The 25,768-nt window shown below is 50.0% G+C and overlaps 1 protein-coding gene across 1 annotated transcript; it reads right to left on the reverse strand.

Annotated features, from left to right (window-relative positions):
• Nucleotides 1-466: 466 nt before the first annotated feature.
• LOC308511887 (melanoma-associated antigen 10-like) lies at nucleotides 467-25,409 on the reverse strand (the record flags this gene model as incomplete). Its single annotated transcript, XM_081081725.1, has 5 exons — nucleotides 467-1,457; nucleotides 1,935-2,026; nucleotides 11,654-11,884; nucleotides 12,152-12,328; nucleotides 25,248-25,409. The coding sequence occupies 5 exons, from the start codon at nucleotides 25,407-25,409 to the stop codon at nucleotides 467-469; spliced, it is 1,653 nt and encodes a 550-aa protein (XP_080937851.1).
• Between the last annotated feature and the right edge of the window lie 359 nt (nucleotides 25,410-25,768).

Below are 25,768 nucleotides of genomic sequence, written 5' to 3' on the forward strand. Positions count from 1 at the left end.
GTGTGTGTGTGTGTGAGAGAGAGAGAGAGAGAGAGAGAGAGAGAGAGAGAGAGAGATACAAGAATTCAAAAATTAACTATTTTATTTCTGTTTTACAGCTAAGTACTTTCACATTAAAAAATACGATTCCAATTCCATATTATCTTGTTACAGAGTACAAATAAAATGACAGATTCCTAATTAGTTTTACAAAATAGCAAAGCGCTTTCTCTTTAGTTAAATAACAATAAACGTGTGACCTGTGTCATTTGTAAAGTTAGGTTCTGAAGCTAATAAACATTCTACTTAAAGTAACATTTTAAAATACCAAAAATAAAAGAAGATACATTTCTAAGTCACCCCAATGGAACAGAGACACAAAGATGTCATTCACTATGATTCCCTCATCCCCAGTCAGGCCCTGCACTAAGTGCTTAGATCACGACTGCCATCCTAAAACACAAAGTAAAGAAATCTGCCCTGGATTTCACTCAGGGAAGAAGCTACTGGCCATGGCAGAAGAGCTTGCACTGGCCATGGCAGTAGTATCATCTGTGGTGCTAACTCTGGCCTGGGCTCTCTGTTCCTCCTCTCTCAAAGCCTCCTGATAGAAGCGTGTGAAGGATCTGGGGTCACTCCCACTGACCTGGGCCAAAAACTCCAGGACTTTCAACTTGGTGGTCTCAGCATGGGCCCTGGGACCCCACAGGAACTCGTACCGTGCAGGATCGCTGTTGGGCACCTGCCGGTACTCCAGGTACTGTTCCTGCACCCAAACTCTGGTGAGGAGCTCCCTGGGCTCCCCATAGATGCTATGCTCCATCCCAGCATGCACCCCCATGGCATTCAGTGCTTCCCATATCTTCTCTTCGGGGACACAATCATCCTCCGAGAAGATTATACTAAGGATGAGTATCAGAAGGCCAGTCTTGGGCATACTGTGCTCATCGCTCACCATCCCATCATAGGTGAGGCCCAGGTTGGTGACTAGGGCATAGGTGTGGCTGGTGGGGTCCATTTCCTTCACATTAATGCCATAAACCAGCTGCATGCACTCAGAGGCCTCCCTAAAGATTACAGCAAAGTGGTCCTGGTGCTCTCTGATGATGCTACTCAGCATTTCTGCCTTTGTGGTCAGCTCCTTTGTGCGATACTTCAGGAGCAGGAACCTTACCAGATCAGCTACCTTATCATTAATCACGTCTTTGGGCAAGGACTCTGGGCCTGGCAGGGCCCAGGAGGTACTCGGACCCTCCCCTTCTTCGCTGATGGATTGGCTCAAGGGAGCAGCAGCGGCAAAGGCAGTAGGGGAGGCATGGGCACTTGGAGAGCTCTGGGGAGGATTCGATGCCCCAGCAGCAGCATGAACCTCCTCCTCCTCCTCATTCTCCTCCTCCTCCCTATTCTCCTCCTCCCCATTCTCCTCCTCCTCTGAGGTGCTTGGGTTACTTGAAAGCAGAGGATAGCAAGAGGAAGAGCTGGAGGAGGAGAAAGAGGAAGCAAAAGAGGTGGAGGAGGAGGAGGAAGAATCCTCTTCCACAGACACGGGAATCTCCAGCGAGGAGCGTTGACGCTTTGGAACTCGAGGCATGATGACTGATGTCAGGCAGCCACAGGAGTGCGGGCAGGAGGGGCGCAATGAGGACTCACAGGCCTGGGGGAGAGAGGAAGGGTAAGTGGCCTCAGCTGAGTACACCCTTGGCAGCTGTGAGAAAGTGGGAGTACAGGTCTCCTCTTTAGGGGTGCTCTTGGGCCTCACTGGGGTCTCTCCTCCTGGGTGGCCTGTCCCCTAAGATCCTGAATGAGGAAGTCCAATGGTTCTTTGGGGTACAGTCGGCATAGGCCAGGGCTCTGTGGCTGGCAGTGGGGTGGGGTCGGGTACTGAGGGAGTTCTCATCTATTCTGGCATGGGGGAGACCCTAGGGACCCATTCTAGGTCAGGGCAGGCACCTCACCTTGACTGCTGGCACTGCCTGGACCTCGTCTGCTCTGTGACCTGTGTTTTGTGCCTCAGACCCAGGCCTTTATCTCCTGGTTCCTGGAGCACCTGTAAGAGGAAAGGAGGAAACACCTCAGCGTGCAGGTGGCATGCACAGCCATGGGCCTCCAGTGCTGACAAGAGGGAGGCCAGGATGCTGTGAGGTCCCCACTCTTCTGGGCTGGATGGTCTCCTGCGTCCTCCCTCAGCGTCCTCTCCTTTCCCCTGGCAGGGCCTGGAACCTCCCCTTGCTGGACCTGAGGCTAAACTCTCAGAACAAGGCTACATACCCCTGAAACTGAACAGAAGAAAGTGAGCGGGCCCGCAACAGACCACAGCTGCCCAGAACCTCCCACGGGATACAGTATGACATGGCCAAACTCTGTGGGGTCTATCCGTCCTGGGACGGGGAGTCCCCTCAGTCCTAACTGTGACATCTGACAGGGTCTTGGATAACTTCCTGTGCTGACCGGATGCCACTTACCTTCAGACAGAAAAGCTCACCTTCCTGAGTCACTGGTGGAGGACGTGAGGGACAGCACGGCTAGCCACCATGTTCCACTTTCTCTCGTGGCTGACCGAAATGGCAAAGTAAGGCTGGGACTCCCCCTGTTGTGATGTGAGGGGTTTCCTCAGTCCTCAGCTGAACCTTGAAAAGAGACAGCAAGACTCGGGAGCAGGGGAGGAGCATTAGGGTTCCTTCTGTCTTTCCTCAGATTGCTCACCTGCAAAGAGGTCAGGGCCCGGGCCACCTCCCCCTCTTCCTTTGCTGACCTGCATGTGCTCCCCTCAGTCCAGGTCTCTCACCAACCTGAGCCTGCCCCCCCCCCCCCAGCCACATCAGAGCGCTCTCAGTTGGACAGCCCTGCCTGGTGTGTCAGAGCTGAAAGCGGAAGTGGGGTGCCTGTCCGTGTTGCCCACATTTGTTCTGGAGGACAATTCCCCATCCTTCCTCCCGCATGGCCAATAGCTTGGCCACCTGCAGTGCCCGAGTGTCCTGGCTCTGCTGTCCATACGCCTCACCCTTTGTGCAAGGCCCCACCTCTTTCGCCTTCCTGAGAGCAAAGGGAGCGGGAGAAGCCATGGGAAAGCGATTCCAGAAATCCCAGGGCTGAGAGCAGGTGCGGGCGTCTGTGGGGTTCCCACTGTGGTGGGATGCAAGGTTCCCTCAGTTCTCCCTTAGGAACCTCCCTTGACTCTGGCAGGTGCTGGCCCCACCCTCTGCTGGTGTGAGGTCCTGCTCTTTATACCCAAGCCCCAGACTGTCAGACCCAGATGCACCAATGAGGAAATGCCCCCTAGGATCATCCTCCACGAGGCCTGGCGGATGGACCGTGGAGGGCCCTGGGCCCACCCTCTGCCGTTCTCAAGTATTGTTCCCGGTACCGACCCGGGGGTGCAAGTCAGCACAAGCTGTGTGTGGTCATCCTCCAGCGGGATCCCAGCACTGACTCTGGTTTGGTTTCCAGGGTCCCTGCATCCACCCTCAGGGTCCTCACCTCAACTCTGGCAGGTCCCTGGCCCACCATCTGCGAGATGGGGTCCTCCTCCCTGTACGGAACCCCCAGAGTCTCTGAGACCGGGACTGACTCTGGTCTAGGTTTCAGAGTCCCTGGCCCACCATCTGCGAGATGGGGTCCTCCTCCCTGTACTGAACCCCCAGAGTCTCTAGGACCGGGACTGACTCTGGTCTAGGTTCCAGGGTCCCTGGCCCACCATCTGCCGAGATGGGGTCCTCCTCCCTGTACGGAACCCCCAGAGTCTCTGAGACCAGGACTGACTCTGGTCTAGGTTCCAGGGTCCCTGGCCCACCATCTGCGAGATGGGGTCCTCCTCCCTGTACTGAACCCCCAGAGTCTCTGAGACCGGGACTGGAAGCGGAAGGGAGGAAGGGGGTGTGGTCATCCTCCCACATGGCCCCCGCCCTGTGCTGACGGGGGTCCTCATCCTCACAGCCACCCCCACAGACTCTCAGACCCGCCTGCGGAGGTCAGGTAATGTCCCGCGTGTCCCCCTCCCGAGTCCTGCGGGCTGGCTCTGTGAGGGTCTGGGGTCCTCCCATCCCCGACTGCGAGCTGACCGGGACTCTGGGAAGCTGCTTTGGCCTCCATGCGGAGGAGAGGCCCAGCTCCTTACCACCGCCCCTTCCCAGCCCCCGCTGTGCAGTCCGGACACCCCGCATGGCCACCCGCCACGGGGCCCCTCGCAGAGGACAGCAGGGGCACCTGTGCGGCTTCCCGCTGCGGTGCGGTGGGACCCGGGTGCTCACCGGGACTCCCGCAGGGCCCGGCCCGCCTCAGCCCAGGTGAGGTCCGCCCCACCCCGCCAAGCCCCGCAAGGCCCGCGTCATGGGAGCCCACGGGAAGGTCACAGAGGCTGCCTACCGCTGTGGGCTTCACCCCCTGCGGGCCCGGGGCTGGCTCTGCTCCTGACGGCAGGGGCCCTGGGGCCAGCCCAGTCTGCGGGACCCGGGTGGCCTCGGGGCCTCCTCCCACGCAGCCGCCCGCCACATGGACCCTGGAGGCCCTGGGCCCGCCTGGGCCCTGTGGAGGGACGCGCCTCGCCCCTCACCCCCGAGTCCCCTGACCTGGCTGCGCCAACCACGACCGGCCGCGTGTGGCCACCCCCAGGGGCCTCCCAGGACGGAAACCGTTGTCCCAGGGCCCGGGGTCCCTCGCCTTCCCGGGCACCCTCACCTGGACTCGGGCGGGTCCCGGGCCGCCCTCGGGATGTGACTGTGCTTAGGATCTCCTGGGCATCCCCAGGGTCTCAGAGACCCGGATGCGGAAGTGAGGAACGAGCTCAGGCAGCATCTCTGAGACCCGGATGAGGCGTGTGTGGTCCGCGTCCCAGAAGCCCTTCCATGTTGAGCCTGTGGTGGGGGCAGGGTCTCTTCCGCCCCCGCTGCTCACCCTGACTCTAGGCAGCTTCGGCCCCCCTCTGCTAACCAGAAGCCCTGCTCTTGATGGATGTCCCCGCCTGAGGCCCGTCCTGGAAGGCAGGTGGACCCGAACAGAATCGGAGGTTCTGCTGCCTGCCTCAAGGACAGCCAAAAGCAGGGGGCGGGTGCTGCCGAGAAAGGAAAGGATTGATTCCCGAGTCCCCTGACCTGGGCCAGTGGTGGACTCCTGTCCCAAAGACCACTGTCCCCCTCCTACCTAAGCCCGCCTTTCTTGTTCTTGTCTTCATTGCCAACCGTGTTACAGAGGTCCCCTATTCCTCATGGACCCCTTCCAGCCGGAACCAGCCCCTGCCCCAGGCCTTCACTACACTATTGCCTGTGTCCATAGGTTATGCACCCAAGTTCTTTCTATGTCTCAGGATCTATTTTCTTCATCAGTTAATTTGCTCTTTGACCCCACATATGAGTGAGATCCTGTGATACTTGCCTTTCTGGCTTATTTCGCTTAGCATAATAGCCCCTGGGTCCCTCCATGATGTCTCAAAGGGCAACAGAGCCTTCTTTTTGACTGCTGTATAGTGTTCCATGGTATAGATGTACCACAGCTTTTTTACCCACTCATCTGCTGATGGGCACTTAGGCTGTTTCCAGATCTTAGCTATTGTAAATTGTGCTGCTACGACTATAGGGGTGCGTATATTCTTCCTGATTGGTGTTTCGGGTTCCTTGGGATATATTTCCAGAAGTGGGATTACTGGGTCAAATGGGAGTTCTATTTTTAATTTTTTGAGGAAACTCCATACTGTTTTCCACAGTGGTTGCACAAGTCTGCATTCCTACCAGCAGTGTACTAGGGCTCCCGTTTCTCCACATCCTTGCCAGCACTTGTCATTTGTTGATTGGTTGATGGTAGCTATCCTAACAGGTGTGAGGTGATACCTCATTGTCATTTTAATCTGCACCTCTCCGATGATCGGGGACTTTGAGTATTTTATCATGTGTCTCTTAGCCATCTGTATGTCCACTTTGGAGAAGTGTCTATTTAGTCCTTTGCCCATTTTAAAATTGGATTGTCTTCCTTTTGTTAAGTTGTATGAGTTCCTTATATATTTTTGGTTATTAACCCTTTACCAGATGTATCATTGGCAAATATGTTCTTCCATACAGTGAGCCCCCTTTTCATTTTGTTGATGTTGTCTTTTGCTGTGCAGAAGCTTTGTATTTTGATATAGTCCCATTTGTTTATTTTCTCTTTTGTTTCCCTTATCCTAGGTCTTAGGAGATGCATTGGCGAACATATTGCTAAGAGAGAAGTCTGAGATTTTGCTGCCTTTGGTTTCTTCTAGGATTTTTATGGTTTCACAACTGGTGCTTAAGCCTTTAATCCATTTGAGTTTATTCTTGTGTACGATGCAAGTTGGTGGTCTAGTTTCATTGCTTTGCATGTGCCTGTCCAACTTTCCCAACATTGTTTATTGAAGAGCATGCCTTGATTCCATTGTATCCTCTTGTATCCTTTGTCAAATATTAATTGAGTGTAATGTCTTGGGTTGATTTTTGGCATCTCTGTTTTCTTGCATTGATCTATATGCCTGTTCTTCTGCCAGTACCAAGCTGTTTTGATTACAGCGGTTTTGCAGTATAACTTGATATCTGATAGTGTGGTCACTCGAACTTTGTTCTGCTTTCTCAAGATGGCTCTGGCTATCCAGGGTCTTTTTTGCTTCCATGTAAACTTTTAGAGTATTTGTTCTAGATCTGTAAATATGCCATTGGTATTTTAATAGGGTTTGCATCTAATCTATAGATTGCTTTGGGTGGTATGGACATTTTAATGATATTAATTCTAGCAATCCATGAACACGGAATATTCTTCCACTTCTGTATATCACCCCCTATCTCTATTTTCAATGTCCTGTAGTTTTCTGAGTACAAGTCTTTTATCTCCTTGGTTAACTTTATTCCTCAGTATCTTATTTTTTTGTTGCTGTTGCAATGGTAAGTGGTATTTTTGTTGTTGTTGTTTAGTTTCTCTTTCTGAGAGTTCATTGTTGGTGTGTAAAACTGCCATCTAGTTCTGGGTATTAATTTTGTATCCTGCTACATTGCTAAAGTCATTTATTAAGCCAAGTAGTTGGTTGGTGGAGTCCTAGGGTTTTCTATGTAGAATATCATGTCATCTGCAAATAATGACAATTTTACTTCCTTCTTTCCAATTTGGATGCCTTTTGTTTCTTCCTCTTGTCTGACTGCTGTGGCTGAGACTTCCAGTACTATCTACACTAATAAAAGAGAAACATGGAAATTGGCGTACGACCGCTACCCTTTTCATTGGCTACTGAGCAAGATATGCAAATTAACTGTCAGCCAAGATGGCGGCCGCCAGCCAGGCAGCTTGAAACTAACATGAGGCTTGGTTGCCTCAGTGACGGAGGAAACCAACGTTCCCCGCCTGCCGCTGCAGGCCTCTGAGCGGGCAGTGTAAGAAACTCTGTAACAAATACCGCCAGACTTCAGCCAGCAGATTCGCAACATTGTAAGCAAAGGCCAGAAACCTACTTTCAGCCGAGGGCTAAGAGCTGGAGCCAAGCCTCAAGCTAAAGCTGGCCCAGAATAAAAAAAAAGAAAAAGAAAAAAAGGAGCAGAGTTGGGAGCTTCAGTCACCCACAACCTGAAAACAGCCCTCAGCCCCTCACCCAGACTGGCCAGGCACCCCAGTGGGGACCCCCACCCTGAAGGGTGTGTGACCAGCTGCAAACAGCCATCATCCCCTCACCCAGGCTGGCCAGGCACCCCAGTGGGGACCCCCACCCTGATCCAGGACACCCTACAGGGCAAACCAGCCGGCACCCAACCGTGCACCAGGCCTCTATTCTATATAGTAAAAGGGTAATATGCCTCCCAGCACCGGGATCAGCGGAGCCAAGAGGCCTCCCAGCACCAGGATCAGCATGACAGGGGACAGCGCCCAAACCCCCTGATTGCCCTGCAGCTCTGTGTGTGACAGGGGGCCGGGCCATAACCCCCCTACCCACCCTGCTCTGTTCGTGACAGGGGAAGGCGCCCCAACCCCCTGATCAGCCCTGCTCTGTGCCTGATAGGGGGAAGCTTCCCCCCCCCCCCCCCGCACGGGCCCTAGTCTGTGTGTGACGGGGTAGAGCCATAATCTCCCCATCAGCCCTGTCCTGAGTGTGAGAGTGGCAGCATCCCAACCCCCTGATCGGCCATGCTCTGTGGGTGATAGAGGGCGGTGCCCCAACACCCTGATGGGCCCTGCTCTGCGTGTGACGGGGGCAGCGCCCCAACCCCCTGATTGGCCCTGCTCTGTGTGTGACAGGGTACAGAGCCCCAACCCCCCTGATGGGCCCTGCTCTGTGAGTGACAGGGGGCAGTGCCCCAACCCCCTGATTGGCCCTGCTCTGTGCGTGACCGAGGGTGGCGCCGCAACCTCCCCATGGACCCTGCCTTGAGTGTGACAGGGGACGGTGCCCCAACCCCCCAATCGGCCCTACCCTGAGCGTGACTGAGGGTGGCATCACAACCTCCCAATCTCCCTGCTCTGTGCATGACAGGGGGCGGCGCCCCAACTCCCCAATCAGCCCTGCTCTGAGCCCGACCAGGGGCTGCACCTAGGGATTGGGCCTGCCCTCTGCCACCCGGGAGCAGGCCTAAGCCAGCAGGTCGTTATCTCCCGAGGGGTCCCAGACTGCGAGAGGGCACAGGCCGGGCTGAGGGACCCCCCTCCCCCCCCCCCCCCCCGCGAGTGCACAAATTTTTGTGCACCGGGCCTCTAGTTTATAATAATAAAAGTGTAATATGCTAATTAGACCAGACCCCTGAATGAACTTCCAGACATCATTCCCGGAGTCCTTCTGGAGGAAGTCACTGTGGCGGGGGCTGAGGCAGAGGCAGTTACAGGTGATCAGGCTGGTAGGCGAGCAGTTATGGGCAATGAGGCAGGCAGGCAGAGTCATTAGGGGCGATCAGGCAGGCAGGCAAGTGGGTAAGGGTCATGAGGCAGGCAGGCAGAGGTGGTTGGTGCAATTAGGCAGGCAGGTGAGTGGTTAGGGGAGATCAGGCCATCATGTGAGCAGTTAGGTGCAATCAGGCAGGCAGAGGGCAGGTGAGTGGTTAAGAGCCAGCAGCCCCAGATTGAAAGATGGATTCTCACTGATTCAGTTTTGGAAGATTGTATATTTCTGTGAATTTGTCCACTTAATCCACCTTGTTCAGCTTATTGGCATAAGGATTTTCATAGTATTTTCTTACAATCCTTTGTATTTCTGTGGGGTCAATTGTTACCTCACTTCTTTTGTTTCTGATTTTACTTATTTGGGTCTTCTCTCTTTGTTTCTTGAATGTGGTTAAAGGTTCATCAGTCTTGTTTATATTTTCAAAGAATTAACTCTTGGTTTCATTGATCGTTTATATTATATTTTTCATCTGTATGTCATTTATTTCTGCTCTGACTTTTATGTATTTACTTCCTCCTACTTGCTCAGAGCTTTTCTTGTTGTTCTCTAATTTTTAAGTTGTATGGTTAAATATTTTATTAATTTTTTTTCTCTTTTTTTGATGTAGGTTTGTAAGTGCTATGAACTTCCCTCTCAGGACTACTTTGCTGTGTCCCATAGATTTTGATTTGTTGTGTGGTACTTTTCTTTTGTTTCCAGGAAGTTATTTATTTCTTTTTTGATCTTATTAGTAAGTCACTCATTGTTTAGTAACATGCTATTTAGCCTCCATGTGTTTGAATATTTTTGAGTGTTTTTACTGTAACTGATTTCTAATTTCATGCCATTTATTTAGGAGCACCTCAATAAAGAAAATTAAAAAAAAAACATTAGAGGACTTTAAGGGAAAGATCAACAGCAATAAAGTCATAGTAGGGGACTTTAATAGCCCACAGACTTCACTGGATAGGTATTCCAGACAAAAAATTACCAAGAAAACAGTGACTCTAAATGGCAGACAGGTTCAGGTGAATTTAAATGACATTTACAGAATATTTCACCCCCAAGCTGCAGAATATACGTTCTTCTGATGTTCACATGTGTTATTCTCAAAGATAGACCACATGTTAAAACACAAAACAAGTCTCTACAAGTTCAAGAAGATTAAAATCATAACAAGCATCTTCTCGGATAACAATGGCATGAAATTAGAAAAAGCTGCCACCCCCAGCTTCTTTACAATCAACCCCAGCAGAGGGAATCACAGTTTCCCAAGTACCCTGGCTCAGGCCATGCACATCATTTTTTAACTAAGGTATTACATATGTGTCCTTATCCCCCCATTGCTCTCCTCCACCCCCCACTCATGCCCTCACACCCTGGCCTCTGTGTCCATTGGTTAGGCCTATATGCTTGCATACAAGTCCTTTGGTTGATCTCCCCCCCTTACCTCCACTCTGCCCTACCTTCCCTCTGAGGTTTGATGGTCTGATCGATGCTTCTTTGTCTTTGGATCTGTTTTTGTTCATCAGTTTATGTCGGTCATTATATTCCATATATGAGTGAAATCATGTGATGTTTACCGTTCTCTGACTAGGTTATTTCGCTTAGTATAATGCTCTCCAATTCCATCCATGCTGTTGCAAGTACGCTGCGGTAAAAATGAAGTCCACTCACAAGTGAGTGCTGGTCGCTGGAGGCCCACCGCCTCACCTGTTCTGTTACTTGTTTGCAGGATTAAGGGGACACCTAACCCCTTCCTTATATGACTTCAGCTCCTGCACTATCATCCTGTGGGTGGATATGCCCTGCTTATGTTAGTGTGCCCACTACTAACACAGGGCCTTCCAGAGGACACAGGCTCAGTGAATGTCTGGGGAGTAAATGAACCACTGAGCAGGGGTCGTCTTTATTCAGATGAAATCCCCCCACTTTCTTGCCTGAACCAAGGATCCTTGGAGAAGCTGTTTCATGGAAAGACAGATGAGAAAATATAAGAAGCAAAAATTAACAACCTTTTGCTTTTATTTTTCTATTTCTTAACTCCATGGATTTTACTGCTAAGTTCTTACACATTTCCAAGGAAATCCTATTATAATGTCATGTTATCTAGATTGGAATCACAAACTAGGATGGGAAGGGTCCCAATTTTCATTACACAGTAGCAAATCTCTTACTCTTGAGCTGGACATGTAGAAATATATATGTGATCAATGTCATTTACAAACTTACATGCTAAAAGTTTATGAAAACTTCTATGTAAAGGAACATTAGAAAATTTCCTTAAAAATTCACAAAATAATAAATCATAAATTTCTCAATCACAATAGGAACCTAAACCTTTCCCTGGGCCTCACTACTGGTTTGTTCTCAAACAGAGTTGAAAATTGGACGCACTTTATGCCCAGCAAAAGAAGTTAATGCACATGGACCTGAAAAGTGCCTGGATGCAACTCTGGCTCAGGCATAGTGTTTCTCATTGCACTCAGGCTCTTCAGGCAGGCATGGGAGGAGACGGAAATCCCTACTAACCGTGTGCATAAACTTGAGGGCTTTCGCCGTGGTGGTCTCAGCGTGGGCCCTGGGGCCCCACAGGAACTCATACCGTGCAGGATCACTATTGGGCACCTGGCGGTACACCAGGTACTGTTCCTGCACCCAAACTTTGGTGATGAGCTCCCTGGGCTCCCCATAGAGACAATGTACCTCCCCATCATGCATTGCTAAATCATTCAGTACAGCCCAGATTTTCTCCTCAGTGGCACAATCACCCTCTGAGGCGATCACACACAGAAGTGTGACCAGGAGGCCTGTGTTGGGAAATTTGTGCTCATCGCTCACCATCCCATCATAGGTTAGCCCCAAGGCAGTGACCAGGACATAGGTGTGGGTACTGGGGTCTACTTCCCTCACAACAACAGCAAAAACCAACTCAATGTACTCAACGGCCGCACTGAAGAGCTCAGGAAAGTGCTCCTGGTGCTCTTTGATGACACTACTCAGTATTTCTGCCTTTGTGGTCTGCTCCTTTGCACGATACTTCAGGAGCAGGAACTCCACCATTTCCCTCATCTTCAAACGCAGTGGTTTGTGGAGCAAGAAATCGGCATCATCTTCAGGGCCTCCCTCAGTGTTTGGACCCTCTTCATTTTGGATGCTGGCGCTCTCATCTTCAGATTGGCTCCATGGAAAGGCTTCCATGGCATGGGGGGAGGGGCAGGCACCCTGAGGACTCTGGGGAGGACTTGATGTCTCAGCAGCAGACACCTCCTCTAGGCTGTCTATAAACAGGACTGAGGGGGAGGAGGAGAGAGACAGGGCATCTTCCTCCTCCTCCACCTCCTCCTCCTGCATAGCCCAGAACAGCTCCTCCGCCACCAAGTCAGGGATCTCAACTGGGTACGGAAAGTCTTCCTCAGGCTTCAACGGCTCACTCATATGATGACCAGGCATGATGACTTGTGCTCGAACAGTGACCGAGTGTGGGCAGAAGATGGGCGATGAGGAACCACGGGCCTGGGGAAGAGTGGGAGTGAGAGAGGCATGAGCTGAGAAACACACCCTAGGCGGCTCTGACAAAGGTGACTTCCAGGTCTCCCCTTTAGGGGTGTACATGGGCCTCACAGGGCTCACTCCTGATCAGCCTGCCCACTAAGAACCTGAAGTAGGAAGTGACATGACTGCTCAGGGTATAGAAGGCACAGCACAGGGTTCTGTAGCTGACGGTGGGGTGTGGAGGTGTCAGGCAATGTGAGGACCCTCTGACATGGGTGGGGAGCCCATGGGGACATATTCATGGTCAGCACCTCACCTTAATTCCTAGCACTTCCTGGCCTCCTGCTGCTCTGTGACCTGAGAATATGTAGAGTAGACCAAGGCCTTCACCTCCTCCAATCCGGGGCCTCTTCTGGAGGGAACAAAGGGGCACCTCAGCATGCACATGGAAAGCACATTCCTGGGACCCCAAAGCTGACAGGAGGGGCGGCAGGACTCTCTGAGATCCCCTCTGTTGTGGGTGGGAGGTTCCTCCTTGCACACGTAGGATACCCACCTTTCCCCTGCCAGGGCATGGCCTCTCACTGCCTTCTGCTGGCCTGAGGTCAAATGCTCAGAACAAGACCACACACACCTGACACTTCAGTGAAGAAACTGAGCTGGCTCCACATGTGATCCCTCTCCCAGAGGATCAAGAAGGGGGGACGGAAGATTTGGGTCCATCTACGCTGGGTTAAGGCTCTGATCATTTCTCACCATGACACACTGCAGGGTTTCAGACACTCTCTCTGCTGACTGAGCGCAATCTACTTAGACTTAGGGTGCACCTCCCTGAGGTACAGGAGTAGGAAGTGAGCTGAGGTAATCCAGGCCCTATTCCGAGTTTCCCCATTGCTGACAGAGGAGGCAGGGTAGGTCTGGGTTCCCATGTGCTCTGCTCCTCCTCAGTGCTCACCTTGATTCCTTGCAGGAACTGGGACTCCTCTCTCTGCTGACAAAATGTGGTTCGGTGGATGATAGGACGTGTGGTCTCACACCAAGGTCCTCACCTTGCTGATAGCTCTGAGACAAAAGTGAACAGGAGCTCCATCTGTCCCCACCCTTGTCCAGGTTCCCACACAACTAACACCAGGGCCTGGGCCCATCCGTTCTGGGTACAGAGTTCCCTTAGTCTGGCCTGAGGATACTTGCCTTTCTTCCTGGCCTGGCCTGGATCTGAATCCGGCTGACCCGATTTCACCCTGAATAACTGTCCTCAGTGACAAAAGCTCAGGAGGAGCAGGCATGTGGAAAGGGAGAGCATGTCACACCCAGGTACCCCTGCCTGGGGAATCTGGATGCTGAGGACAGGACACTCCCTGATGCTGAGGGCTCTCTTCTTTTCTCGGGGAGCACATAGCTGCAGTTTCCCACAAGAAAGCATTCACACCTTTATGACCCTTCCACAACCTCAGCTCATCTGTGCATGAACTGAAGCCATTCCCTCTGACCAAGGCCCTGTCCTTCCCGAGTGCCCTGAGACAAACCTGTGAAGGAACCACCTCTCCAGACACATGCCAGGCCTTTCCCAGGGCTGACAGCAGCACAGACTGGGTTCGGGGCACCCATTGTCTGGAGTGTGGTATCCTCCTTCCTCCCCGAGCTACCCAGGTTTACTCGGAGAGTGCCTGGGACCTTTCCCTTCCGCTGAACTGAGAATGAATACTGCAGGCCATGTCCACCATCTCTCTGTGACCTCCAAAGGGGACGTCAAGATACACCACATTAACTATCGTGCCGAATGACCCAGTTGTGCCAGCAGAGCCTAAGCCAGCTGGTCCCTGTTTTTACTGGGGTGGGAGGTACCACCATCCTGCCTCAAGACCCACACCTGGCACACCTCCCACGTTGCCCTGCATCCAGCACCTTCAGGAAAATGCCCTCACCTCCCTTTGCCACTCCTAAGGTAGAAGTTTGGAAGCAACCCAAATCCACAGGCCTACCATGAGGCTTGCAGGTGCTGCTGGCAGGAACAGGCACACTGCGGACACTTATGGCCCTGGCCAAGCCTCAGGCATACATACTTCAAGGTGTGCTAGGGGCTTCCTGAGTCCTAACTCGGGTCCTCACCTGGTATCCTGGCAGAGCCCTGCAGTCCCCTTCTTTGCCTACCTGGAGCCTGACCCCTCAGAGCTCAGGGGGTGGAGTCCACTTGTCTTCCTGCAGGATCCTCACCGTGACTCCTGGCTGGAGCTCGAACCTTCTCTCTGTCAACATGAGATGCCCAGTCAGGAAGAGAGCATGTGGTCATGGACCGGGGGCCTCCCAGGGTTCACAGTAGGGGTAATGTGGGGCATCTCTGTTGTGGGGTCCTGGGTCCCTCAGTCTTCCCTTTGCATGTTCACCTGGACTCGGGGCAAGACCCGGGCCCTCCCCTCTGCCACCTTTGTGGTTCCCCCTGAACTGCCAGGGCTGACATCAGGCCTGGGCTTCTGCGGTTCCTCTCTGCATGGTCATCCACCACAGGGCCTCCCAACACGTTGAGCAGGGCAGACTTCTGTGGACTCCCCTCCGGTTAGGGTTCCTGGATTCCCCCAGTCCTCCCTGTGGTTCCTCACCTTGACTCTTCCCTCTGCCCACCTGAGACCCTGCTCCTTACACCGAACCCCAGAGCCTGTCGGACCCGGATGCAAAAGTCAGGAAAATCACCTTGACTCTGGGCAGTGCTTCTGCATCCCTTCTGTGGACCTGAGGGAAGCCCTATAGTTTTCAACAAGTTTCCAGTCTCCCTCAGACCTGCATGCTGTAATCAGGGGACACCCCATGGGGTCACCAGCCCTGTGCCCTTCCAAGGCCGAGAGCAAGGTGGGGTTTTGTGCAGCCTCTACACTGGGAGTCCTGGGTGCCCTCTGTCCTGACACAGGGTCCCCATCATGACCCTGGCAGGTCCTGGTCCTTCCTCAGCCTCCCTGGGGTTGGTTTGTGTACGAAACCCCACAGTGTCACAGACCCTGATTTGAAGGCATTAAATGCCACTTGAGTCCGGGTAGTACTACTGCCCTCCTCTCTGTGGACCTGATTCCCTATATGGCTTTTTTTATTTTTATTTTTAATTTTTTAGTAATTCGTTATTATTGAAAGAACTAGAGGCCTGATGCACGAAATTTATGCAGGAGTAGGCCTTCCTTGCCCTGGCTGTCGGCACCAGCTTCCCTCTGGCACCTGAGACCTGGGCTTCCCTCACAGCCCTGGCTTCCGGCCCTGGCTTCCTGAGGAAGGATGCCCGGAAGGGTGTCCAGTCTAATTAGCATATAATGCTTTTATTACTATAGATTACAAAATGACCCCCTCCACCCCACCCCTGTCCCCTTCCCCCGCCCTCACTGCCCAATTGTCTGTGTCCATGGGCCATGCATATATGCACACAAGGTTCTTGGTTGATTACTTCCCACCCTCCCCACCTTCCCTCTGAGATTCCCCAATCTGTCCCATGCTTGCAAGTGTCTGTATCTATTTGGTTCATGAGTTAACTTTGTATATTCAATTCCACATATGAGCGTGATCATGTGATATTTATCTTCCTCTGACTGGCTTATTTCACTTAGCACGATACTCTCCAGGTCCCTCCCTGCTGTCTCAAAGGATAAGAGACCCTTCCCTTTATACAGCTGCATAGTATTCCATGGCATACATGTACCACGGCTTTTTCATCAGGTCATTGATGGGCACCTGGGCTGTTTCCACATCTCAGCTATTGTAAACTGTGCTGCTATGAACATAGGGGTGCATACATTCTTTCTCATTGGTATTTCCGGTTTCTTAGGGAAATATTCCTAGAAGTGTGATTCCCTACACTTTTCACCAAGTCCTGAGTCTCACTCAGTCCTGGATACAGAAGTCAGGAAACTCGGCACTTGGTCTTTCACCAGGGAACATCCCAAGGCTGATAGCAGGGTAGGGTTTATGGGGTCCCCTGGTTGTGGGATTCAGGGTGCCCTCCATCCTCCTGTGGCTGTGTTCCTTACAGTGAGCCCCAGCCTATCTCAGACCTGCATGCGGAAGTCAGGACACACCTCAAGGGGTCATCTGACATGGGGTCTCCCATGGCTCATAGCAGGGGAGGCCCTTTATGGGGTCCCCTATATTGTGGGGTCCTGGGCCCGTCTGTTCTCTCTCAGCGGACCTGTGGCTCTGCTCCTTACACCAAACCCAATGCGTGAGATCACCCCTCCCCCAACCCCAGGAGGCGTGCCCAATGGACACTGTTCTGGGGTCCAGGGCCCCCAATCGCCCTCAGGGTCCCCAACTTGACAGCAGCGGGACCTGGGGTCCCCCTGTGCTGCCTGAAGCCCTGCTCCTCCTACCAAACCCCCGTGTCTCTCAGACCCAATGCAGAAATCACAAATCACAATGCGTGAAAGCACCCCTCCCCCACCCCCAGGAGGCCTGCCGGGTGGACACTGTTCTGGGGTCCAGGACCCCAGTCTCCCTTAGGGTCCCCACACTGACCCCGGGCAGGTCCGGACCCCCTCTGCGGACCTGAGACGCCGCCATGACACGGAGCCGCCCGAGGGTCTCAGACCCGGAGGACCCGGAAGTCAGGCCTCGCCGCTTATGGTCCCCCCGCGCCTTGGGGCTCCCGGGACTGACTGCTCTGGGCCCAGAGTCACCTTGTCCCCCCCCACGGCCTCACCGTGAGGCCTGCAGGTCCTGGGACCCACCCTCTGTGAACCGGGAGGCCGGACCCCCACACCGAGGCCCTCACCCCGAGACCCCAGGGGAGGCCTGAGGGCCTCACTCCCCAGGGCTCCCGGCAGGGGCTGAACTGGCTCCCGGGGACCTCCGTCTGGTCCTCACCCTGATCCCAGGCAGAGCCTGGGCCCGCCGGTGCCGACCTGAAGTGGCTCCCCTCAGCGCCTGTACCGTCTACCGACCCGAAGCCAGCGTCCCAAAGATGGCGCTCAGCTCCCCTAGGCTTCTCAGGCGGAAGTCAATGCGTCAGTGACATCACTTCCGGAAACCAATTGTGGGGTCATCCAGGCCTGCTGACCGGGGCGGAGTTCCGCTCCTTTGTACCCAGCCCCCCTTCTGGTCCCTACCTGGTCTGGATGGCCTGGGCCCCCACCCTGTGCTGACCTGGGTCTGTGCCCTTCAGGCCAAGTGTCGGCCTCCCCAGGTCCCTCTGGGTCCTAGAGTCCGGGTGGTGGGCGGGACTGCGCAGCCGGACAGCCCTGCCTGAGGTACCCGGATCTCACTGGAGCACCAGCCTTCGTCCCGGGGTGGGCCCTCTGCGTGGGCGGCTGGAGCCCTCAGTCCTTATTGGAGGGTCCTCACAGCCCTGGCTTGGACACCGTGGTCACATCACGGTTCCCAGAGGGGGCGCTGCAGAGCCGTGGTCCCTGGGGAGCATCAGACCCTAACTGCCTCCCCTGCCCCCACTTCCCATGGTGCCTCTTCCCCAGACCGCCCGGCTCTATGGAAACATTGTGTTCTACATGTTTCCTTTCAGTAAATTCGCTGAGTTACAGCAGGGATTTGGAGCGGGTCTCTGGTTTCGGGGTTATCTGTCTACTTTTGCTTGTCATTGCAGGCTTTGTTCCTTTTTGATCCTCATTCATAGTAATTATTATATTTTGCACCTCTACCTAGTTTTTATACATTTTATTTATGCATAAATCTTTGCATATATGTATATGCATGCATAGATCTGGATATATAGTGTATGTGTACACATATAGCCTAAATGTTGATCAGGCGTGTTTATATATCTATAGGTGCCCATACTACATACCTAATATATATATATATATATATATATATATATATATATATATATACACACACACACACGTATATATGTATATATGTATATATATGTGTATATATGTATATATGTATATATATGTATATATGTGTATATATGTGTATATATGTATATATTTATATATATGCATGGATGTCTATGTCCTATGTATTTCCATATACTAGACAAGTTATTTTATGAAAGCTTACCTAATCTTACTATGCATGATTTCCTCTGATACTTGCTTTTCTATTTCTTCCCTATTCTTTATAATCTATTGAAACAATGCTTTTTAAAGGCCAGTCCTCAACCACTTCCCAGCTCCCCCACACAACCACCTCAACCACAAATGCCAGCTCACCAGTTTTGTCTCCCCGAGGGGCTTGCTCATATTAAGTTGTTTAGATTTTATTGTTAAATACTCCCCCAGCCCTTGCCCTCCAATCTCTTCCTTAGATATTTTCCCTCCGTTTATTTAGGGAGCAGATGTCATCAGTCCAAGCTTAATTGTTATTTGGGCAACACCTGTATAGCACTAAATTTGTAAAATTTTAAGCAGAATCAACATATTTGCAATATTGTGTTTCCCATGAATGAATATGGAAACTGCTCCATTAGTTTGGCACTTTTTTTTTTTTAACTTGAATCCCTCAGTATTATTTTTAGTTGACTCTTTTTAAATTAGGATACTTCTTGGTTAAGTTTTGGCTTTTATAACTGTGGTCAACGAGATTTTTGTATTCCATGTTCTAATTAGTTATTAATTGTGAGGAAGGTTTTGTTATTGCTATGGTGATCTTCCATACAGTTTATTATGCATTTGAGTAATCCAGATCTCCATTTTTGAATTTTCTAGCTAGATGATCATATTATCAACAGATACTGTTTGTGTCTCTTCCATATTCATACCTCATGTTTACTTTTATACCCTCAGCCCACATCTCTGACTTGTCCCTGCCTTTAATGGAAATGCTTTTAATGTTTCACACTTAAGTAGGTTGCTCTCAATTTTAGGAAATGGAAATTCCCTTTTGGCTAAGTTTGTTCAAAGTTATTTCCCTGAACTCATATTAAAGTTGTTTGTTTGTTTGTTTTTGTGGTGTGTGTGTGTGTGTGTGTGTGTGTGTGTGTGTGTGTGTTTTGCAAGGTTCTCTCTCTGTAGCCATTGCAATGAAAAAAAATTTTTTTACTGTATTTTGTGTGCATAGACTTGCAATAGAATTTTTTTATAACATTAAATCCTCATTTTAGTTATTGGATATAGGCTGATAGGCTGCTTGTTCACATAATGCACTGTTGAGTTGAATATGCCATTAGTATGTACAGGCTGTTTTATGCTATGTGAATCAACTTGTTCCAAAAGCTCCGTTTGTGGGAATTTCTCAGAATTTTGAATAAAAGAAAGGTAGTCTGGGAGGACGAGTTGTACAATTGCCCATCTTTTTGTATGCTTTGGAAAAGGCAGCATAAGAGTCTGATGAGTTCTCCCTGACCATTTGATAAGACCTCCCTTTGAACCTTTCTTTTTTTCTGGAACATTTGAGGGTGGCTTCAGCTTTGAATCCAAGTTTCAGTTTGTGGCTCTATCAAAGTTTATTCATGAATTCACCTCTTGAAGGAAGACTCGGTTGGGAATTATGAATCAAACTGCTCTAATCATGCATCGTTTTGGTGTTTTTTATGGACCCCAAATTCACTTGATAAAGCTGACAACTAGGGTTTCTGAATCGAATGGCAAGTCCATGTTTGACTTTATAAGAATATGCCAAACTTTCTTCTAAAGTGGCTGTAACATTTTCTTCCCTATTAACAATGAAGGAGAGTTCCTCATCCTCTCCCAAGTTTGGCACTTGCAGGTTTGGGGACTCTAGCCATTCCGATAGCTTTGCAGTTGAATATTTTCTGTAGTTCACATTTGCATTTTCTTCATGAGAAACGATGCTCAGCATGCTTATGTGTGCTTTTAATTTTCGTTAGTGTGTGATCTATGGTATATATCCTGTTTGGTGAAGTGTCCTTAAATCAGTTATATATTTGTATTGGTTTGTTTATTTCCATCAGGTAGTTAAAATTATGTATTTGGGACACGAATTCCTCATGAGATATGGGACTTAAAATATTTTCTCCGTGTCTGTGATTTGCCCAACTTGAGATAGTTTTCATCAGGTATCTCCTCTGTAAAGTTACTCTTGTTCCTCCCTTTTAGAAGGAAGTCACTGGACACAAGAGACCCTCAAAGAGTGGGGTTATGCCCTAACCGGTTTGGCTCAGTGGATTGAGCGTCAGCCTGCGGACTCAAGGGTCCCAGGTTTGATTCCCGTCAAGGGCATGTACCTTGGTTGCGGGCACATCCCCAATAGGGGGTGAGCAAGAGGCAGCTGATCGATGTTTCTCTCTCATTGATGTTTCTAACTCTCTATCCCTCTCCCTTCCTCTCTGTAAAAAATCAATAAAATACATTTTAAAAAAATAGTGATGTAATGGCCCACCTCATTGGAGAATGGGTATCTATCTGCATGATTGATTTAGAATGCAGATACTCCAAGGGAGATTTTTCTACTCTTACACATTTATGGATTTACTCAAACCCTGATTTATCTCAGTAGGATATTTGCTTTTTGCTTTGTATGACAATCAATACTACTTTATTTTTTTGTTCAACTTTTTCCATTTTTGGCCATTTGAAGTTCTTTCCATTGGTTCTTATGTCCCCTTGACCTACTTCCAGTATTGTATTTTTTAGCACCACCTCACTTTCGGCCACTACAAGATGTTGTAGGCTGTCTTGTCTGTTCCCTGCTCTAGTCATAGCATAAGCCATCTCCCCATGGATTTCTGCTTCCTTCCATTACAGAATGGTATTAGAAACCTAGAGGTGGGCACTTGGTGGGCTCATGATTCCTGGAGTGTTTTTGTTCTAGCTGTCTCAGTTGAGAGTAAAAGTAAACATAAGTGTGTTTATTAGCCTATGTATATACATATATCTATAAATATGTATGTCACCATAGGTGTCTGTGTTAAGCTTAACACAAATTCATACTGATGTCTCCAGCTCTAACCCATTATTACCGCAAGGGACCTCTGGTCTGCTCCCTTGGATTATCTCTAACCCTTTACTCTATCAGTGAGAATTCTGGCTCCCAACATCCACAATCCTTATAATTCCTTGGCCACCTCCAGGATATATGTATAGTGGTTTCAGATTGAAAAGTAATACCCCTGTGGGAAATACATCTACATTTATGATTCATATATGCTTCTACTCATTAAGCAGTGACAGAGAGAATTAAGGGACATGAAAAATGCAATGTATAACCTAATTTGGTTTCATTACAAACAAAGAAATATGTGGGAGAATTGCAACCATCTGACTGTGAAAGGAATATAAAGAAGATACACTGGATTGTTGGTTTGCCTGGATGATAAAAATTATGTTTTAAAGTCCTTATGTTTTCAGAGTTTTCACCCTCAGGTATGTAGGATTGAGCTGACTTGGTATCTGAGATTTGGTTCAAAGAGCTTCAGCAAGAAAATTAAAAATGAAGGAAGGAAGGAAGTAAAGGAGGAAGGGATAAAGGGAGAAAGGAAGGAATGGAGTGGGTAAGCAAGGAAGAGGAAAAAGAAAAGGAGGAAGCGAAACAAGAAAAGAATGAATGGAGCACATAAGGCACCACATCAATGCTCCTGGGTGATAGGAAAACTGGAGTTTTTATTATTTTCTTTAGTGTTAGGTATGTTTGACAGTTTATGGTAACAGTGAAACGTGGAGACTTAGCGCCATATCATGAAATAGCGTAGATAATTACACATATAAATGGGCAATGATACGGTGGTTATTTAGGTCCTAAGATGGAGCTAATCATCAGAGTTTAGGGACATTCTGGTGGCTCCTTCTGTCTGTTCCAATATGGTTTGTCCCTGTGGCCTGGCTTATTTTCAATAAGAAAAACCCTTTTAAAACCTTATCAGAGAAACACATGGAAATGCGTTTCATCTAGAAGGCATCAAATGCATGCGGGCTGAATTGTATTTGCACCAAAAAGGAACCGGCTTTCATGGTGAGATCACAAGGGGCCAAGTCAGAGGGAGTCTTGTGGACAGGCATATGTGATGTGCAGCCTACCTGTGGGGGAAGTGCAAACAAGCCTGTAGGAGTTGAGGGTGTGGTCCTGAGCAAGGCCTCCAGGGACCTCACCATGGCCTTGAGCCATTGATGGACACAGAAAGGCTCTGCCTCCACGACGTGGACAGTGCTGTTCAGAGGCACAGGTTCAAAAGCTGCCCAGAAAATCATGTCAATACTGAAAGGGGAAGCCTGGGACAGGAACACAGTGTGGGCCACAGCCAAGATGCAAAGCAGGTGAGGATGCACTCTGAGCTGCCATGAATAACTCACATCTTTCATATGCTGATTCTAACCTCTGCACCACCCAAAGAAAACACTGACTTTGATTAAGGGGTAGGGACACATGGCAGCTCAAGAGGGCACAGGGAGGCTTTGAGGAGATGATCCCTGTGTCTTGCTGGGCATTGTACGTGGTCTATGGTGAGCTGTCAACTGACATTAATTTGGATTTCAAAGACTCTGTGTTGCGATTCGATTCTCCAGAGAATATCTCAACTTAAAAGCATCTTGGCCCCCTTAGGGGAATGTCCTTACCTCCTTCCATAAACCATTAATTTCTAGCTCCAGAGCCAGAATCTGCAGGTGTTTGGAGTCCCAGGCCACAGATTCAGCAAACAGAGGGTCATCACAGCTAGATACCAGATTTCTGGAATGTTCTCCCATTGACATCCAGGACACAAACCCCTTTGGAGTAGACACTGCCTTGTCCAAGCTCTGCTATCCCTCTCTTGCGCCCATTGTGAGACTTTGGCATCCTGCATACACAGCCTATAATACATGTGGGAGCCCTTGTTTGAAATGACCTTGCTGCTCAGCAAAGACTTGTGATCAGCCCTGTCATAGAACCACCAGATGTCATCAGACAGGCCTCTGTTGTGTTCTGGATCCATTCAGTGAGGCAGGAACCTTCCTCCTGCCCTCTGCAGTGCTGCTATACTGTAGACCAAGAGCCTTGCCCATTCCAGGACAACCTTGCCTTACCTTCCCTTTATCTCAGAAACGGGTCACTGGACTTCTGCACCTGCAATCCGGCCCGACACTGCCAAGTCAAGTCAGAAACCTGGTGGTGGGGCCTCTCTCCCTGTTGTCTTTCCCTCCACAGGTTCCAGTTCTTCAGTCTACCTCCATTTCCAGTCCAAGTCCAGAGTGTCCCAATAGCCCCTATAAAACTACCATCCCTCTGGATGATGACAGCAGATTCCCTATGGTCTCTTGGTCCCTCCTATGGGTTTCCCACTCTCTTCTGCACCCACTAGTCAGATAAAATTTTTAAACATGCAAGATGAATGTGCTGCCTTGGCTGCTTTTCTCATAGAGTCCTTCAGGCATATTTTTGAGGCAGAAAGTGGAAGTGGGGAGCTTGTTTGGATCATGGGCACTTGCAATGAGTATACGGTCATGGGTGGGCAGGAGGGGAGGGGGGCAACTAGGACTTGGGAGCAATTCATGTGGAGCAGTCAAGTGATGAAGGTTCCTGAGTGCAGGGTAATAGAGTGAAGATGGGAGTGCTTGAGTTTTCCCCCCTTTTCTCCACCTGCCTGGGCCTCCCGGAATCCAGCGATACCTTCCCCTTCCCTAATACAAAAGGCAAACCCTGATCAGGAGGACAAGAGTGTCAGGGAGGGTGGATGATTCTCCCTTCTTTGAGAAACTGAACCCAACCATGGACACATAGAGTTCTAATAAGGAATTGTCTCACGTGGTTATGGAGGCTCAAGATGCTTTGGGTAAAACTCTCAAAAGGCTTACTTGTGCTTTTTCTGCAGTTGACAACAGCCATCTGAAGGTTTGAGCTGTCTGTTAATAATGTCACACACACCCAATAAATAAACACTTACGACAATGGCCAATATTTGGTACAGTGACAACACCAAATGCTGTCAAGGATATGGAATGGCAGGAACTTGCATTCATTACCTGTGGGAAAGTGAAATAGTACAGCCGCATTGGAAGCTGTTTGGGCAGTTTCTTAGAATAGTAAGCATAATTTTAACATATGATTCAGCAACTCCATAAGTATTTACCCCAAGTTGATGATGCTGTATCTGTGTAGGCACATCTATCTTTAAAAATGTACCACTCTGGTTGGGGACATTGATAATGGCGGAGGGGCATTATACACGTGAGGGAGTAATGACTTACTAGGATATCTGTATACCATCATATTTATTTTTCTCTGCCATCTAAAAGCGTTGTAAAAAAATAACTCTTAAAATAAACACAATATGAACCATAGTATCCGAACAATAAAATTGGAGCAGGCCCTAAGGGAGACTGAAAATTGTGATGAGCTGGCACTTGTGTCTGGGGTGGGAGTAGGGGCAGTAGGGAAGTTGGGAGGGGGCTATAGGCTGTATGACGCAGATGACAGGGAAAATAGGAAGAAGGATTTTAAACTTATGCTATCTTGACACAAATGTTGGGCATTCAGACCACAAATGTCAGTAACCTTAAGGGTATACCACTGCCTTGGGAAAGCTGGGACAGTTGAGGTATGTTATTCAGAGTCTATGCTAATAACCACCTGACAACCATCTTGGTGGGTTAGTGCTGGCTTTTCAAAAATTATTATCTGAATAGTATGTAAAGAACAGACTAATTAGAATAGTGAGTAGCAGAATAAATCATGTATGTAAAGAGTAAGTATTCTCTTGTAAAATACCTGGGATAGTATATCATATAGAAATAAACACATAAGCGCATATGTTCCATCCTATACTAATGAAAGACAAACACGCAAATTGACCATGCTTTCCCTATGCCTTAAGCCACGCCCACCAGCCAATCATAGCGACTACATGCAAATTAACCCAACGAAGATGGCTGCCCGCAGCCACGGAGCTGGAGCTAGCAGGAATGAGTTGCCCCTAGCGATGGAGGAAGCCAAGCTTTCTGCAGGCCTCTGCTAAAGGCAACAAAGTTTCAATTATAGAAGGAAATAAATCTCAGAATTAAAAAAGAAAAAAAGGAGAGGCTGGGACTTACGCTGCCAGGGTGCTTGGTCAGCCTGAAAATGGCCCTCAGCCCCTCACCCAGACTGGCTTCTCTACTGCTCCTCCAAATCCTGGGCGCAACAGCGCCCCCCGCAGCATCGGTCCTGGTACTGCAGCGATCTCTGCAAGGGGTGTGAGGCCCTCCTGGGTGAGGACTTTGGTGTCCACTGGCTTCAGCACAGAGGGCACTACAGCATCCATCTCCTGGTGCTCCTGTCAGCTCTAGGGACCCAGGAAGGCCCCCCTGACAGCACTGAGAGTCCTCGGTGGGGCGTCTTAATGAGAACTACTTCCTGCCCCCCTCGCCCACCTCCTCAGAGAACGGGGGAGGGGCGGCAGGACAGGCGCTGTGGGGGTGCAATCTCAGGTCGGCACCGGCGGGCCCAGGCTCTGCCTGGAATTGGGGTGAGGACCAGACGGAGGTCCCCGGGAGCTAGTTCAGCCCCTGCCGGGAGCCCTGGGGAGTGAGGCCCTCAGGCCTGCCCTGGGGTCTCGGGGTGCGGCCCTCGGTGTGGGGGTCCGGCCTCCTGGTTCACAGAGGGAGGGTCCCAGGACCTGCA

Source organism: Myotis nattereri (genome assembly GCF_964212035.1).
Source record: "Myotis nattereri genome assembly, chromosome: X".
Lineage (NCBI taxonomy): Eukaryota > Metazoa > Chordata > Mammalia > Chiroptera > Vespertilionidae > Myotis > Myotis nattereri.